At 33.2% G+C, this 18,618-nt stretch overlaps 2 protein-coding genes across 2 annotated transcripts; both read left to right on the top strand.

Annotated features, from left to right (window-relative positions):
• The first annotated feature begins 1,880 nt into the window (after positions 1 to 1,880).
• Positions 1,881 to 3,250, top strand: LOC130961205 (glutathione S-transferase T2-like). Its single transcript, XM_057886950.1, has 2 exons — positions 1,881 to 2,426; positions 2,510 to 3,250. Exons 1-2 carry the CDS (start codon positions 1,881 to 1,883, stop codon positions 3,248 to 3,250), a joined length of 1,287 nt encoding a protein of 428 aa, XP_057742933.1.
• A 348-nt stretch (positions 3,251 to 3,598) lies between these two features.
• On the top strand, positions 3,599 to 6,599 carry LOC130961204 (uncharacterized). Its single transcript, XM_057886948.1, has 3 exons — positions 3,599 to 4,887; positions 5,242 to 5,297; positions 6,472 to 6,599. The coding sequence occupies exons 1-3, from the start codon at positions 3,599 to 3,601 to the stop codon at positions 6,597 to 6,599; spliced, it is 1,473 nt and encodes a 490-aa protein (XP_057742931.1).
• The last annotated feature ends 12,019 nt before the right edge of the window (positions 6,600 to 18,618 follow it).

Here is an 18,618-nt window from a genome sequence, read left to right as displayed (position 1 = left end):
AGTATGAGGAGCCAATGGAATATTTATACAATATATACAATAAAGGTTTATAGAGTATTAGAGATATAACTATTAGTATTACATTTTCTCATCAACTAAAATTTTTGGGATGAGTGGTATCGTGACATGGTATCATGTCATTGGTTCCTATACTTTCTCTTTTATATAACATTTATAATTATATATTTATAAAATTTTAAAATTATATTATTATTCTGATAAAAATGAATAAATATTAAATAAAATAACTTTAGACTAATTTGATTGATTTTTTATTCTCTTCCAAATATTATTACCAGTGGATATATATGCACATCCCAATTTGGCAAAAGTAAGAAAATTAGGCAAATACTACGTCAGTTAATTAAACTAATTTATCTGCATAATGTTCCCGCCGTGCCGTTACGAGTTTTCGTATCGATGTCACCGTTCCCCACGCCACTCACCACTACTAAGATAGCTGTGGTCTATATATGGACCAACTTATATATATCATTAAAACTTAGATCAAGGGGGACTAAATATGACGCTTATTTGGACCTACTTGTGAAAGTTTTTGTCTTTTAGAGGGTTATCTTAATTGAATCAACATGATATTATTGTGATTGTTTAACTTTATTACCAAGGATTAAACAATTAAAATAACAGTAGAGTTATATATTGTCATATTTTTTTTTTTTTACAAAATTTATACTGTTAAGAAAAGAAACGTAAATTATATATCTAATAAGATAATATTAAGTATTTAATATTATCTTATTAGGACTTATCTTATTTAATATTTATTAATTATTAAAATAAATTATAACTATTTTTAATTAATTTATTTTAATTACTACTAAATATTTCTGTATCTAACGTATTCAATGTACGAAAACTTTTAGCGAAGAATTTCAGTAATGTATTTGTGGAGAAACTAGAAATAAAAGAGAAAATTAAAACATAATTTCAGCTTCTTATTTTAAATGGTTAGATGGGAATATAAATTTCATGTGTATACAAGTTGCTTTACTTTTTAATTTCTTCTACAACTAGAGTTTCTATTTTATAGTACATAATGACTATTAATTATTTATCGCTATGTTGGCACCTTAATAGTAGAGCTACTGGTTTAAATATAAAATTTTCTATTCTTAATAATACAATGACCGAATTCTTGAGAGATAATGAAAAACATCTTCTGCTTAACCATACCTTAAAGTTCATCACTTTATTATTATTATTATTCACTTATTAATCTGAATGTTAAAATTTAGAACGTGAATAAAGAAATTAGTGTCCAAATATTATCTAGGGATATCATTAGAATCAGGACGAACGCAGTTGGCACCACACAAAAGCCTAAGAGCAACTCCAACCGTTCAAAAATTATGAACCTCATTTACTGTGTGTCAGTAAAAAGGGAGGTTTTACCGTTAGAACAAATATCAAATGAGGACCTTCACAAATTTCAAAGCAGGTGAAGCCCTGCTCAGAGGGACTCGGTTTCTCTAAAAAAAATGATATTTTATTAATAAAATTAAAAGTTTAAAACTTTATATATATATATATATATATATATATATATATATATATATATATATATAGTATAATAATTAAATCATATTTAATTATTAATAATTATAATAATTAATTAATTAAATGATTAAATTTTTATTTAATTAATAATTTATATTATTACATTAAATTAGCCGTTGTAAAATTAGCTGTTGGAAACTAGCCGTTACTATGTTACTGTTATTATTAATAAATTAATATTTTGTTACTCTATATATACCACTTAGATACACTTCTATTCTCACACTCTCTACTACTCTTCCTCATCTTCTTCCAAGTTTACAAAATCAAAGTTCTACTACTATTATTTTTTTTTCGAAAAAATGGATCCAAACCAACTCAACTCTTTCTTCAATTACTTACAAAACTTTCCTCAAATTCCAAATACCCAACAATCTCAAACCTCAAACACTCAAGTTCCAAATCAAAACATCACACTACCAAATACATTTCAAAATCCAAATCCACAAAATCTTTCTAATTTCAATTTTCAAGCTCCTTATAATAATCAATTTCCTATATTCCAACCGCAAAATCAAAATTCACAAACACCTCATTTTCCATTTTCATCCATATTTAACCCTTCTATCGGAAATGTTACTCCAACTTCCTTGCCGTTTCCAACTCAATTCAGTGCATCAAGACATAACTCATCTGGTGTTGGTGGCTCTTCTAACCCATCTTCTCAGACTCCTATACAATCTAGTCCAAATTCGCAATATTCCGATTTTGCCAACCCTCGTGGATTAGATGCTATCGACCTCAATGATGATGATATTGAAGATCGGAGGCAAGATAGTATTCAACACTGGCATTGGGAAGAGGATGAGATGTTGATCAGTGCGTGGTTAAATGTTTCAACTGACCCTGTAGTTGGTACCGATCAAAAGGGAGAAATATTTTGGAGTCGAATTCATAGCTACTGTGTAGAATTTTGCACCGACATGACAAGGGGGTAGTTGCATGTAAGAAACGATGGTATAAGATCAACAAGGCTGTTGCACAATTTGCTGGTTGCTACGATCAAGCTAGTCGAAACATAAGGAGTGGTTCGAACGCTGATGATATAAAGGAGTTGGCTTATAAACTTTATTCCACAAATTATGGTCAAAAGTTCACTTTTGAGAGGCATTGGAACATGCTTCGATTGGAGCAAAAATGGAGAAGCCAACTACCTACACAAAGTGGCGGCTTAAAGAGAACCAAAGTTAGTGCAATTGGAGCATACTCATCCTCATCAAACCCAGAAACACTGTTGGCTGACGAACCCGATGTGGACTCTCCCGTTCGCCCACAAGGATCAAAGAAAAGCAAGCGAAGAGGTAAGGGAAAAGCACAGATGTCTGAAGATTTTAGCGAAAGAAAATCATCGGTTGTCAAAAAATTATCTCTCATGGAAGATATTAAGAATGTTAGAGAAAAGGAACTAATGGAAAGGGAAAAAGAAAGAGAAGAGGAGAAGGAACATAGAGCAAAGATGATGGCAATCAAAGAGAAGGAGATACAAATTCAAGCGGCAATGAAAGAACAAGAATTACAAACCCAGAGGTATATAAAAGAAATGGAGATAAAAGCAAAAGAAAGGGAAATGGATATGCAAATACTTAATGCTGACACGTCTACAATGAGTGAGAAACGACGAGCTCTTCATGAGATTGCATGTGAGAAAATAATGGCCAAGTGGTTTACTTAATGGTTCCTTGTATTCGTAGTGTTATGTAGTATGTTCTTATTTATTTATTGCGTATTACTGCTATGTGATGTAGTTTGTTTTATTTACTTCTGATGTAAGTTTTTAAATTAGTCAATATTATTGTGCCGTTATTGTTCATGAAAGTGACCGTTGCAAAACTAGCCGTTAAGTAGCCGTTGCAAAAGTAGCCGTTAAGGAAAACTAGCCGTTGCAAAAGTAGCCGTTGCAAAACTAGCCGTTACAAAACTAGTTTCTCCACTTATAAATATCAACTATCAATGACTCCACAACTCCACTTCAACTCTTCTTTCTCACCTCGACAGAGAACTAAAAATTACATTTCTCCATATGGCTAAAAATTTTGATGATATGTTTAATGAGGCTTTGTATGGCAAAAGAAGACGGCAAGATAACACACTGATAGATAATTGGATCGATGAGTATTTACTCGAAGATTCAGAAGAAGAAGATATCGATAGAAGCCCTATCCCAATTACTCGTAGATGGATCAACAGAGATCGAGAAGCAGGACATGATCGCCTTTTTCAAGATTACTTTGCAGATGAACCGGTGTATAATGCTAACATTTTTCGACGGAGATTTCGAATGAGAAGAGATGTGTTCCTTCGGATAGTAGACGCTCTCTCAAACGTCTATCCGTATTTCCACCAGAGGGTTGATGCAACTGGAAGAAGAGGCTTGTCGCCACTTCAGAAATGTACCGCTGCGATACGGATGTTAGCATACGGCGTAGCAGCTGATGCTGTTGATGATTATGTGCGCATAGGCGAGAGCACTACAATTGAATGCTTGGAAAAATTTGTTGAAGGTGTCATTTCTGTGTTCCAGGATGAATACTTGCGAAAACCCAATCCAAATGACGTACACCGCCTGCTACAAATGGCGGAGGGTCGTGGCTTCCCTGGCATGTTGGGTAGTATTGACTGCATGCATTGGCAATGGAAAAATTGTCCAAAGGCGTGGAAAGGTATGTACATGAGTGGTTATCGTGGGGTTGCAACCATTGTACTTGAGGTTGTAGCATCTTCAGACCTTTGGATATGGCATGCGTTCTTTGGAGTTTCTGGTTCAAACAACGATATCAACGTGTTAGATCGTTCTCCAGTATTTGATGACATTCTAAATGATCGTGCTCCGGAGGTAAATTATACTATTAATGGTAATAATTATACAATGGGATACTACGTAGCAGATGGTATTTATCCTGAATGGGCCACATTTGTCAAATCAATCTCAAAGCCACAAGGGGAGAAATGCAAGTTATTTGCACAATACCAAGAAGGGCAAAGAAAAGATGTGGAACGAGCATTCGGAGTGTTGCAAGCACGCTTTGCAATTATACGTGGTCCAGCTCGTTTTTGGGAAAAGAAGAAGCTTGCCAACATAACGAGAGCTTGTATTATATTGCATAATATGATTGTTGAGGATGAAAGAGACACTTATGCAAGAAATTTTGCTCAAGGCTTAGAGTATGATGATGTTGAAAATGGATTATCACAACCTCAGCTGGGAGAAGAAGATTTTGCACCATACCATCAATTTCTCCAAAGAAATGCCCAACTTCGAAATAGGCAGCAGCATAGACAATTGAAAGAGGACTTGATTGAACACATATGGCAATTTCACAATGCTTGTCGTCAACTGTAGAATTTAATTATGTTTTTTTTGTATTAAGTAATTTTACAAATTTGTGTAATCCCGAATTATATATTGTGTATTGTTGTTATGTATAAATTTATTTAATATTAATATCTTTTAATAGTGAATTATTTTTAAATTTAAATATTTAAATTATATTATTAAAAAAAATGAATTACATTAATCTCAAGTATTTTAATTAATTAATTAATTAGGTGGGACCACAACAGGGACTAAAGTTAGTTCCTCCTAATGGAGAAGAGAGAGATGCTATGAGTTCCTATTTACTGTTTATGACGCAAAAGCTGATGTGGAGTTACTTTTTATGACAGGTGGGCCATAAACAGGAACTGGGATGAGTTCCCTACTGGAGATGGTCTAAGGCCTTGTTGGTAGCAAAAGAATTTAGTAGAGTGATTTGTGAATAGCGATGATGAGATCTTACTTTCTGCACATGTGAAGTGAAATTAACCTACCCCTAATTATAATATTGTATTATTGTAATAATAAATAAAAAATCACTACAAAAAAATACCCATTTAGATATATTTAAAAATTGTAGTTAAAAATAAAAAAATAATGTCTTAGACAAAGACTACACTTTTCAGACTATGAAAACACTTTAATTGAAATACCTATTCAGTCATTGTCTATTCAGCCGTCACCTATACATAAGTATTTTCTAATAAAAGTCAATAGCAAGGTTTTAAAATCGGACCGGATCGATCGGTTCAATCGGATTAATCAGAAACCGATCAGATAACCGATCTAGGGGTGTCAAAAATCCCCAGCAGGCGGGGATCCCCGCGGGGACCGTCCCAAATGGGGCCCCGATGGTGGGGAATTTTTTCCGTGGGGATGGGGATGGGGAGAAAAATTCCCCTGAGACAGGCGCGGGGACCTGAGCGGGGATCCCCGCCCCATCCCCGATAATTCCCCGAATTGTTAAACTTACTTAAATACTCTTACTTTATTTCTAACATAGGGGGTATTTTAGTAATTTCACCCATTAAAAAACCTTAACCCTATATTCCCTTCTCACCTTTGTTGCTGCGCCCTCTCTAACTCTCTATTCTCATCCAAACCCCAACTCTCCAGACTCCAGTCACTCACTCACTCTCCACTTTGTTCAAACTTCAAAACCCTCACAGCTAGCCACCGGCCACTCTTGCGCCGTCACCCTAGCAGCTTCACCGCGTCGTTCTCTCTCCTCAGGCACGGCGTCCTTCTCCTCTCCACTTCTGTGTCTGCGTGTTTGCTTCCATTCTCGTCACTGTATGTTAACATATTTGTCTCTATTGTTTTAACAAAGAACATGGAGATGTTTGTTGGAAGTTTTATGCCGACAATGAAAGAATATTTGATGTTAAAGACTTTGTTTTATTGCTTTCTTTATAATGGAAGTTGCATTTTAAGATTTTATTTTATGGACTATGATTTGCTATGTTGTATTTCTAGACTTATAATCTTAGATAAGATATGTTTGTGTGTTTGTAATAATATTTTTTAGTTTGTTTTTTTGATATTTTTTACTATAATTTTCATATAAATGTTAAACATAGGGAGATGGGGAATGGGGCCCCGCGGGAAACGCGGGAAATACGGAGAACGGGGATGGGGACAATTATTTCCCATGACGGGGAATGGGGCGGGGACGGGGATTAATTCTGGGGGCGGGGACGGGGAGTAGGGAAGCATCCACCGCCCCCGCCCCGCCCCATTGACATCCCTAAACCGATCCAATTCACTTATAAAATTGCCTTGAAAAAATTGGTCTAACCGGCAGTTAACCAACAAACCGGTCGAACCACCCAGGTTTCAGCAAGTTTCGATTTTTTCCTAAGCCACAAAACGGCGTCGTTTTGGCGCCGGGTAAAAAAAAAAGGAAAAAAAGGGGCCGAGGTAAAAATAACGTTGCTGGAGCCACTCTCCTGAGTTTCCTCTTCGAAAAGTAGTCACCCCCAACCCTAAATTTCTCCTCAACCTTCTTCCCCACAAACGCCACCATCACCTCCACCAAACGCCGGAGCGAAGCTCACCGTCGCGAATCGAGGCAGCTCTCGAGGATCAAAGCATCACCATCACCGAAGCATTGGGATCGTCTGGTCCTCGGCTTAGCATTGTCGTGGTTGTCGTCTGCTTGTCATCATCACCGAACCGTTAGTCATCGTCTGGCTCTGACCTTCTGTGTTCTCCGCCTCTCCCGCGGTGAGTGCTTTACTGTTTTTGTTTTTTAATTAATTTTGTGTATTTGGTGTTGGTGATAAAGCTGTATGAATTGGGCAGATTTGAGTTCATGGGTTTTTGGTTTTTTCAATTAAATGTTTATTCAATGAAAAATATAGGAGAGATTGGAGTTCACAAATTCAGATGCAGAGTTCTTCTGAGTTCTTGTTCTGTTGAGTTCTTCTGAGTTCTTCTAAGTTCTGTTTTAGAATTTTGTTATATAAATTAAAATTCTATTCTGTTGAATTTTTATTTGAATTTTGGTATTTTGAATTTTGCTGAATAAATTTAATTCTGCTCTGTTGAATTTGGCTATATTGAATTTTGGTGAATTAACCAGATGAATTGCTGAATTTAATGATGTTGATTGTCGTATGAATTGATATATTCGTCTAGATTTTAGATTGCTGTCATTTTGAATTTAGATGGAACAATCATAAAATGATTAACATTCACAGCAATTGATAGTTTTCTAATAAAATCAAAATGATTGGTAGAAAAGATGCTTAACCCCTGTATAATCAATAATCTTGAGAAAAGTAGAAAAGTTATTTGTAGTTTATCATTGAGAGAACTTTTATACAGGTCAATAAAACTAGACTCCAAAATCTTTCAAATAAGAGAACTTAAATTAGTAGCATTATAGATAGAATATAGATGACATAAAATGCACCCAACAAAATTTCCAAGTCCATTCAGTAAAGTAGTGAAGACAGCACAAAACCAAATCTATATATAATGTCATTGTAGCAACTCACAAGGACCAACATGGTAATAACAAACTAAACATGGTAAAATATATGTCATTAATATTGATTTTTTATTGAATTTTCCTCCTATTTTATTAGATGGAGGAGACATGGAAGTTAAGGTGGATATGTCTGATATTTTAATTGAATCCTCAAATACTTCTTTTGGTGGTATTTCTAAAGATGGTGACTTTGGATTACCTATTTATGACGTAGACATTGGAACACTTAATGATGATTATGACTTCTGATGAGTAGTGTTTTTTGTTTTGTTGAAGTATTGTTTGTTCAATGTTCTTTTGGTTGCAAAACATATTGTGTTTGTCATTTATGTGAGTCTTGATTTTCTTTAGTTATAAACTTTGATATTTGAAGTTGTTTATGACTTTTGAATGATAAATTATGGCTAATTTATTTTGTGAAATTGTTAAAATTTAAATTTTATTAGTTTAGAAATTATTGAATTTAAACTTTTAAAATTATATATTGAATTTTTTATAATTTTATTCTATATTTAATTAAACCAGTTCAACCACGGTTCAACTCCGGTTGAACTATTGAACTATTGAACCAGTTACTCGATCGGTTCAATGACCGGTCCGATTCTCGCAACCTTGGTCAATAGTCAATCATACTTATTTAACCGTTGCCTATTTTCAAAAGCTATACTTTTTTGTACCAAAAGCTACATTTTTGGCATTTAAAAATAGGGTGCGCTTTTCAAGTGATGTTGTTCAAGATCAAAGGCTATGTTTTTCAGCTTCCTTGCTTATCAGAATAGACTACAATTATCCTTGCTACTGTATCACTTATAAAGCGTAGCCACATTGTATACCATAACTACTCTATATAAGTATAGCCTTAGGTCCCTCGTTATTTTTTATTATTATTTTCTGTATATATATATATATATATATATATATATATATATATATATATATATAATTTTTTGTACAACATAATATTTAGTAGCATGATTACATATATTATTCTGTATTTTTAATTAAATGAGTTAAATATTAAAAAATAAAAATAAATACATAATTATACAAAATAATTTCTTTAAATAATAAAAATTATATGTAAACAATATATTTATAATGATCTTAAAGTACTGAAATCTCATACTAAATTAAGTATAGTTATATCAAAATAAACATGAGATCACTTACAATTTACTACTAATACTCTAAGAAAAACTAAAATATTATATCCTATATATACATAAGTATCTTCTAATAAAAGTCAATAGTCAACCATATATGTATTCATTTTTAACATTACTCCATCTTAGCCAATAAACCACAATAATAAACAACTTAATCTTCATTATTCATTCTCAATATTACTCTGCATAATTATATAGTAAAATATTTATAATGACATTTGCAATTATAAAAACTAAAAAATCAAACTGAAAATAGTTGGGTAAATTATCAAAACTATGTTAGCTTAAAAAATAAAGTTAGCACAATTCTTGGTGCTGCTTCAGTTTCTGATATCCAGAAAAATAATATTTAATAGATAAAAAAAAGCATATATAGCTACAAAGGACATGCATTATTACACATTCAACTGCTTCAACTTATAATTACCAACACTTCAAAACTATCAATGACTGAAATTAGAAGATATATAGAATTGCAAAAATGAAAATTATAATTACCAACACTTCAAAACTATCAATGACTGAAATTAGAAGATATATAGAATTGCAAAAATGAAAATTACAGAAAGAAGTGCATAGATTTAAAATTGTAGAAGTGTACAAATTCAAAAGTGCAAAAATGGGAATTCTAGCAAATAGAAGTGCACAAAATTAAAATTACAATTAAAATTGCACAAACAATTTTCAGCCATAGTAATACAACTTCAAGTGTTAAAGTGTTAATAAAGCCAGCAACATATGATTTTCAGCCATAGCAATTAAAATAAATGCAAGCAAAAAACGATAGAACAAGAAAAAATGAGCATACCACATCTATGTTCAAAAATTGATCGAATTGATCCATGAGTATTATTCGCATCTATTGGAGAGTGTTGGACGTCTTGTAACAAAGCTTCATGTTCTTCTGGCCTCATTCCATGTTTAGATCACTGCAGTATTAACTTAATCATATTTTGTAATCTATGAATATATTTTTCTTGGTGCTGTTGTTTGGCCTTCATGTCTCTAAGTTCATCCTTCAAAGTTGTCACTTTCTCTTTGTGCTACTTTTCGATTTCAGAAATTTTAGCATATTTTTTTAAATCACTTTGTGTAATAAATCTTTCATATCACCTAATCTGACCTGGTTGTTCTTTCCAAAATAAGGCCTCAAATGCTTCCTCTTCTGTATCACCAGCAGCTTGCCAATTTTGGAAGTCTTCCTGCTTAAAAGAAACATTTAAAATTGAATTAGTTACTGTATCCTAAATTTAAAATATAATTATTAATGATTCATTGAACTCTTATAATTACATCTTGTGTTTTCTGATCAATTTCTTTCCTCTTCCAACTTGTTCGAGTAGCAATGAACATTTTAAACCTTTTTGGTTCTTCATTTGTTTCTTTTGTTGCTCGCTATAAAACAAGGTCTTACTTCACTTTCTTCTTTCAATTTATGCAAATATTAGTCCTAATAAATATAAATTTGCTCTTCTATATTAAATAATTATACTAGAGCCACTCGTACTCTTACGAAATTGATTGGCGCATGTGATGTGAAAACTTCTGTTGTTTCTAATGTTGATTGTTCTTTTGACTTATTGACTATAAGTGAATAACAATTTAGCATATAATTACATAAAATAGAATTAGCAAAAAATCAAATTACAGAAGACAGAATTAATAGAAAATAAAAATTGGCAAAAAACATAATTACATAAAACAAAAGTGCACAAAATCTCCTAACGCCTCCACCACCAGTTATTATTGCAGAAAACAGAAGTGTAGAAAATATAATTACAAAAAATTCAATTAGCATAAAACTGAATTACAGCAAATATAGCAAAATCCATTTGCAATATAGCAAAATCCATGGAATAAACCCACAACATATATAATTTCTAGCAGAATTAACTGACCTGAACTTTACAAAAATTATAAACAAAATATTTCATAATCATTAAATATTCAAGGATTACAAAATTCTATGACAGACAAATCCAAATTATCCTTATAAAATGCATGGGCAATCCTCACCTTAATAATTTTAACTAATTGATCAACTCCACTCTCTCCAAGACACAAAGGCTGTAATATAAGTTGAGCTTCAGGGAAGAAATGAAAAAATGAGTAAAAACATTGATACCTATTTATTCAAGCATCAAATTACCTGTCCAAGAAGTAATTCAGCTATTACACAACCACTTGACCATATATCTATCACGGTTGTATATTCAGTGGCACCAAAGATAAGTTTTGGAGCACGATATATAGTATCTTGAACAGATGTAAGAAACATTAGGTTCTCCTTTCACCTGATGAATTAAAACATGGATGAAGTTTGAGTAAAACACAAAAAAAATCTCTATCAACAATCTGTGTATTAAGCACAAAATCTTGCCAATACTTCAGCATTTCCAAAATCATATAGTTTCAGCTGATGAGTGTGTAAGCTCACCTGACACAAGTAATGTTTATGAGTACGACAAATAGTAACTAATGCCATCATAAGTATACCAGACAAAGATCCTACAATCTTTGTGTTAAATTAAGCATAACTTAAATTCACAAGTATTACTAAAAGGTATGGTTCTAAAAATCAGACCGAACTAGCCGATCAGACCGATTCAACTGGAAACCGACAATGAAAATGCTCCGATTCATTATCAATAACCACTGATTAGAGAACCGTTCAGAAACTGTTGAATCGTCTGGGAATCATTTGGTTGGGCTGGACTAGTAATTGGCTGGTTCTAAAAAACAATGCCATTTTATGTTTTTTTTTTTAAGAAAAACCAAAACCAAGTTGAAGCCTTTCGTGAACCCTTCCCTTCCTCAATCATTCGTGCAAACCCCTTTAAAGCAAAGTGAAAGTACCAAATCAAAACGGCAAAACCCTAGCCCTAGGTTCCTTGCTGCTGTCATCCCCAGGTTCTCGGCACCTCCACTTCTTCCTCTTCCCCATGTCCTAACAAGGATTGAGAATTGAAATTCCTATCCTCATTATCATCATCAACTGTGATGGTAATTGCCTTTTGCTTTCACTTAGTTAACCTCTAACAATGAAGGTAAGTCAAGTAAGTAAAATCAACTTAGGTTCACAAGTCCTAATCTAAGACTAGATTTAGTGAAGTCTAAGCCAATTAGCAAGTCTCAATTACCAATCAACAAAAGATTTTTGATAACTCAAGAGTCTCTAAATAATCAATCCAAGTTAAGAACGTAAAAATCTAAATTAAAATCCTCCCAAGAATTTTATCAAACACTTGGAAGGCACATAATAAAAATATAGAAAATTAATAAGAGATCATAAAATCTAAGATACCCTATTGCAAGACAACAATAACCAATGATTAAAGAAAGAACAATAACATAAAAATATGAATTGCATTAATCTAAATCAAAGAGGGCAAGTGTGCATCAATAATGAAGTAAACAAACGGAAGCAATAACAAATAAACAAAAAGAAGTAAGATGCTAAAATAAACAAGAGTAAAGGAAAACTAAATTAAAGGAACATTGAACTTGAATTTGAGAAGAAATTGACAAGAGAGAGGAGAGAGCCTCTCTCTCTCTAGAAAACTACATCTAAAACCTAAAATTATGTGAATGAGAGTGTATGTGAGAAGTCATCCCTGATTCCCTCACTCTGCAGCCTCTAATCTGTGTTTTCGGGCTTGAAACTGGGCTAAAATCAGCCCAGAAATCGTCCCCGGCGTTTTCTGATATCTGCAGCATGTGACGCTTTGTGACACGTACGCCTCGCCACGCTTACGCGTCGCTGAATAAAAAACTTGGTCATGCGTACGCGTCGCTTGTATGCTGCACCAGTCACGCGTACGCGTCATACCACGCGTGCGCGTTGCTGCCAGCTTTCCAAAATCTCAATTTCTTGTATTCCTTCCACTTTTGCATGCTTCCTTTCCATCCTCTAAGCCATTCCTACCCTATAAACCCTGAAAACACTCAGCAAACATATTACGGCATCGAATGGTAATAAAAGAGGATTAAAATTAGCTAATTTAGGGTCAAAGGAGCATGTTTTCACTCATAGTATAAAATTAGGAAGGAAAATGTAAAACATGCAAATTATATACATAAGTGTGAGAATAATTGATAAAACCCACTAAATTAAGCACAAGATAAACCCAAAAAATGGTGTTTATCAGTAGCTCGGCACGTCGTCCACTGGCTAGCTTTTCTATTCGTGGCTTCGAGCGGTTCGCCGTTTGTCGTTGTCTCACCTCTCGCCGTTGTCTCGCCGGTTGCCATCCGTGTCTCTGTTGAAGGTGAATGGTCGTGCTTTGCTTCTTCCTTTTAATTTTGCTTTGGTCCTGATGGCTCTGTTTAATTTCTGAATGCTCGGTTCTTCTTCTTCTTTTTAATTTTTAAAATTTTTGTTCAAATAATGTTGCTAATGTTCGTCTTCTTCTTTGCTAATGCTCTATTTAATTTAGTGTCATCACTGTTTTGATATATTTTATAATGTACTACTCTTGCTGTTTGCAGTGTTTTGTAATTGCTGTTTTATAATTTGTCACCCTTTTAGTGTAATTATTGGTTAATGTTCCGTAATGTTTGTTGCTGAATGCTGATTGTTGAGTTCACATATGGTATTGAATGTTTGTTATTGAATGCTGGCATTCAATCTGTAGTTGCTGTTTTATAATGTTTGTTGCTGAATGCTAAAAATGAAAATCAAAGGGTAGTAAAAATCAAGTCACAATGAAACCGACACAACACAAAATGTATAATTAGGGTTTAAGGTCTCCTCCACCGCACGCTGCCAGCGAGCAAGCAATTAAAAAATCATTGAGAGAGAGAATCAAGAAGCAAGAAAAGATCAATGGCATTAAGGGGTGTGTCTCTGAAGATTGAAGGTGAAGGGAAAGAGCTCAAAGGGTTCGAAGGGATCGGAGGATCGTTCCTTAAGTGAGAGCGTGAAGGAGTGGTCGACATGTGCGATGAGGAAGGCCAAGGTTATCACCCACTATGATTCATCCCTCTCGTCATCATCATCGGCAAGAACTCCAAACCAAAACCCCAACTCTCATCTTTTCAGCTCTATTTGATTCTTCATCTCAGCGAATTGAATCAAATCAACCGGCCTTCCTCTTCTTTTTCTTTTAGTTGGTTCTTAATTTTTCTAATATATGTAATTTTCTGAATCAACTGGATTAGATTATGTAGCTTTTTTTATTTGGGATATTTTTGGAGACGCATTAAAAGAGCTATTTTGTTATTATGTTTGCTATAATAACATTCACATATTGTGTATGCTTGTGATTGTTCGGTATTTCCATTTTCTTTCCAAGTTACTTGTTGTGGTTATTTTTTGAGTTAAGGCTTTGTATTTGTGTGTGTGATGAGAATATATGATAATGTTGAATGTTGTTGTATCTAATAGGAATTCTTGGATACCCTCATCTTTGGTCTTTTATATAATTTATTTATTATTTTATTTTAAAATGATTTTTTTTAGTTGAATTACTAGTTGAATTGATTGGACTAATAAACCAATAAATCAAAGACTAAAACGGTTTGATAGTTGGTCCAATTCTAAGAAGCTTACTAAAAGGCAACGAGGCCTACATGTTCAAGAAACACGACAGTCCACTTATGATAAAATGAAATCTGGCATTTTCATATAGAGCAATAGGAAGAAGTATTGGATTAAAGAAAAATACAACTAGAAAGTAGTTTTAAGAGCAAGTCACCTTCAGTTGCTATGCACATAAATAGACATTTGACGATATATAGGAATAAGGTGTATAAAATTTTCAACAAATATAAGATGAAAATTGATTTAACAAAAAGAAAGGTATAATTCCTAATACAAAATCGCAGAATGTAACATGAGGCAGAAAACATCCCAATCCAAATAGAGAGTGAGCCAGAAAATGATTACCTAGTGAGTGCATGATGGTAAGCAACGATGATGAGTGCACGAGGCTTGCGACGATGGTGAGCAGCGACGGTGAGCACCTGAGACGACGATTGTGAGCTACGACGGTGAGCACCCGAGATGACGATTGTGAGCAATGGCGAGCTCACTAGATGACGATGGTGAGCGAGATGGCAATGGTGAGTGGCAGCGATGGTTAGAGATAGACGAAGGTGAAGAAGAAGAGGAGAGAGACGAACGAAGGTGATGAGTGAAGGCATGGGGAAGAGTAGCTTTCTTTGATTTGGTGAAATGAGTGGCGCAAAGGGGAAAAGCTTAAGTGTATTTGGTGAAAAGGGAAAAATTTTATTAAGTGTTGGTGTGTATATTTGATCCTAGATATATTAGGTAACACTTTTGAAGCGCACCCAAAACATAACAAACAGGTTATTCTTTTAAAAACGCATTCTTTTGTAAAAAAAAAGTGTATTCATAGATATTAAGATAAGGTTACGCTTTATAAGTGCTCTTTATAATATCTAGGGAGACGCTTTTCAAGTGATGCTACAACTGTATTTCCTATTCTCCTCTAAAAAGGCAACACGAAGAAAAGCGTAGCCTATTCCAAATGCAGCTTAAAAAAAGTGTCGTTGAATTGGTGCTTTTCTTGTAGTGAATGCTAGTAATTTATAGCTACTTATTTTAATTTTTAAAACTTTCGCATAAAAAAATAGATTATGTTAGAGATATAACCATTATTGTTATCTTTTTTCATCAGCTTAAATTTTTGGAATAAATGATTTTATGACATAATATTGGAGTTCTCAAGAGTTTCTCATTTGAGAAAAAATATTACAGATATAATCATTATGTTATCTTCTTTTATTAGCTTAAATTTTTTTAATGAGTGATTTTATGACCATTTAAATAATATAAATTAAATGTTCTGTTAGTTAAAAAGATATGAAAAAAATTATCTGTCAATTTTTTTTAAATAAAATATACTCAACTCATTCCTTTTTATCAATCCCTAGCTAAATCACAACAAGAGAGGCGCTACATTGCGGCGGTTTTTTTCATGATTAGTGGAGGTTTTAAATCGCCGCAAAATCAAAGGCCGGCAGCTTAGTGAACTGCCCTGGTTATGGGCACGGTGATTAGGTTTTGCGGCAATTTTCAGCAACCGCTGGTATAACCGCCGCTGAATCAATATTTTGCGGCAACTAATTTAGCGGCAATTCAATATACAAGTATTAGGATTTAGTCCTTTTTTACCGGCGGTTATGAATTGCATCAATGTTATTACGTTTTTTTATTTAGGACTGTTTGTGGCGGTTAGAAAACCGCCGCTAATTTCAATACAAATTAAAACAAATTAGAATTTCCTTTCAAAAAACGCTGATTTTTTTTGTTTAATTTTAATGATACATTTTTTTGGACTTTTTAATATTATAAATTTTAATATTTTTCATTTATTGAATCTAAACTTAAGTCAAAAACAACAAAATTAACTGGAAAATAAAATAATATATTTATAAAAATATCAACATATTAAATCTCTTGTTAAGAATTGCATAGCCAAATTAAAAAAAATTATTTGCTTCAAACCAAAATAAATTCAACCCTAAGATTCTATTTTTCACTCTGTCCTTCCATGGAATTCATCCATGCGATACTATTGAGTCAACAATCTGCATAAGGATAAATAACAATGTTTTAGTCTAATTAAACAATCGAACACACACTTAAGCCAGAGATATATATGACTTTTGATACTTAGTTATAAAATACTACCAAGAATTTGTAACATTAGAATAGAGACATGCACATTTTGGCTCTGTCCAATGAAGAGCTGTCTAATCATAGTTACTAGAAAGTTAGGTTCACGGTTGGTTTCGGTATCCATTCGTTATTTTCTATGATTAGATTACGAGTATTTTATTTGGAGATAATTAAATCAGTTAGGTTCATGGTACATAGATGGAGAAGCAGGAGAACCATGTGCATAATACTTTATTACTAATAGTAAAACCATAAGCAATAATGAATTTTCAGACATACCGTAATGCAAAACTCACTAGCACAAGCAGGAATGACTTCTAATCCAAAGTCATTTGCAGTTGCAAAGCGCCATCTGAATGAAATAAATTTTGTTGAAATTAGTTAGCTTGCTATCTTTGAAACAAGCAACTTATTGTCATGTTATATGTCATTATTGAACTTCATATTACAAGATATAAGTTAAAATTAGCAGTACCTTAGTAGATTAAGAAGTAAGTCCTTCTTGAACACATACACTCCCATGGAAGCAATGTATGGTTTCTTTTCAGCCTTTTACTATGAAAGTCCCAAGAGTGTCGTATCTACTTGCTAAATTATGTAGCAACATTAGCAGGGAAACAATATCCTGAAACTTGATATTAACAAGCATGAGTTGTGCTTTTTACCATTGCTTTCAGGTCTTCTCCTTTAGACTTCTCACTGAATGAAACCACCCTTCCTTTATTGTCTGTCTTCATTAGACCAAAATTTGAGACACGGCTAGATGAACACACCCATTCCAGCTTAAGCTTCTTATGTTGGGACCTCAAAATTACATTTTATCCTTCCTTCTCCAGTTTTTGCACTATATCATGTAAAAGCATAATGAATTTGGAGATGACAAAATTATGAAATAGAATGGCGAAATGTCATTATAATTTTTGCATAAGCATCATTTCTGTTGTATGAGAATGACTATGCAAAAGAGTTACAAGTTAATTTCTATTCAGTTCACATGCACCATGATTACAAATATAATTGAGTTGAACTTTTATCATTTAAGAAGAACACAACTGAAATCATATTTTGAGTTTAAACAAGTAATAACAAGGAGAAAAGGACAGTGGAAACATACTTTTAGTAACTGAGAATTTTATGCATAGATGATGGCATCAATATTGAATGAAGCCAAGGAGGGAATCAAGACATCCATAGCAAACATTTTTTAAGTCAAAGGGTGGGATCAAAAGCTTACTTTTGCAGTTGCATAAGGGTAGTGTGAACTCCTAATATTACTGCAATCAAATCTTAATACATTACAATAAAGAAAGAACAGTGAATAATCACCAAAATACAGAAGGCAATGAATGAGATTCAGTCAACATATTAAGCTCATTCTGAATTAATCTAACAGGACAATCTATAAAAATATTTCAAATATTTCAATTGCAAAGAATATTATAGAATAGTTAAATGAGGGAGAAAATGAGAATATGTATACCATATATGTTTAGTACTAGCATATGGAAAAATTGAATCAACATTTATGTTATAATTCCCCTCTCTGGTTTTTTATGCTAAGAAAAATGTTTAAGTGTTTCTTTGAACCTGTTGAATAAACCAGAAAAAGTTATCATGGAACAATGCCAAAGGTATAGAAAAAAAACTAACTTTCTTCTTCTCTCCTATAAATGGAAGAAGCCATCCAAACCTGTTTGTGAGCAAGCTGTAATCTCAGATCATCTATACTTTTTTCCCCTCTTCCATTGACTCCAAAATCTTCTATTGCTGAACAGAATGATAAATAAGACAAGCTTAGTACAGGCCACTTCACCAATTCAATAAATCAACAATTGAAAGGGGGACAAAGAAGAAGAACACTGCTTTAATGATAGTAACCACAATGGTGTAGCATACAACAAAAAACTGATATCAAATTTCA

Source organism: Arachis stenosperma, chromosome 2, assembly GCF_014773155.1.
Source record: "Arachis stenosperma cultivar V10309 chromosome 2, arast.V10309.gnm1.PFL2, whole genome shotgun sequence".
Lineage (NCBI taxonomy): Eukaryota > Viridiplantae > Streptophyta > Magnoliopsida > Fabales > Fabaceae > Arachis > Arachis stenosperma.
Note: the sequence above shows the minus strand (reverse complement) of the source record. Positions and strands in the feature narration are given on the sequence as shown.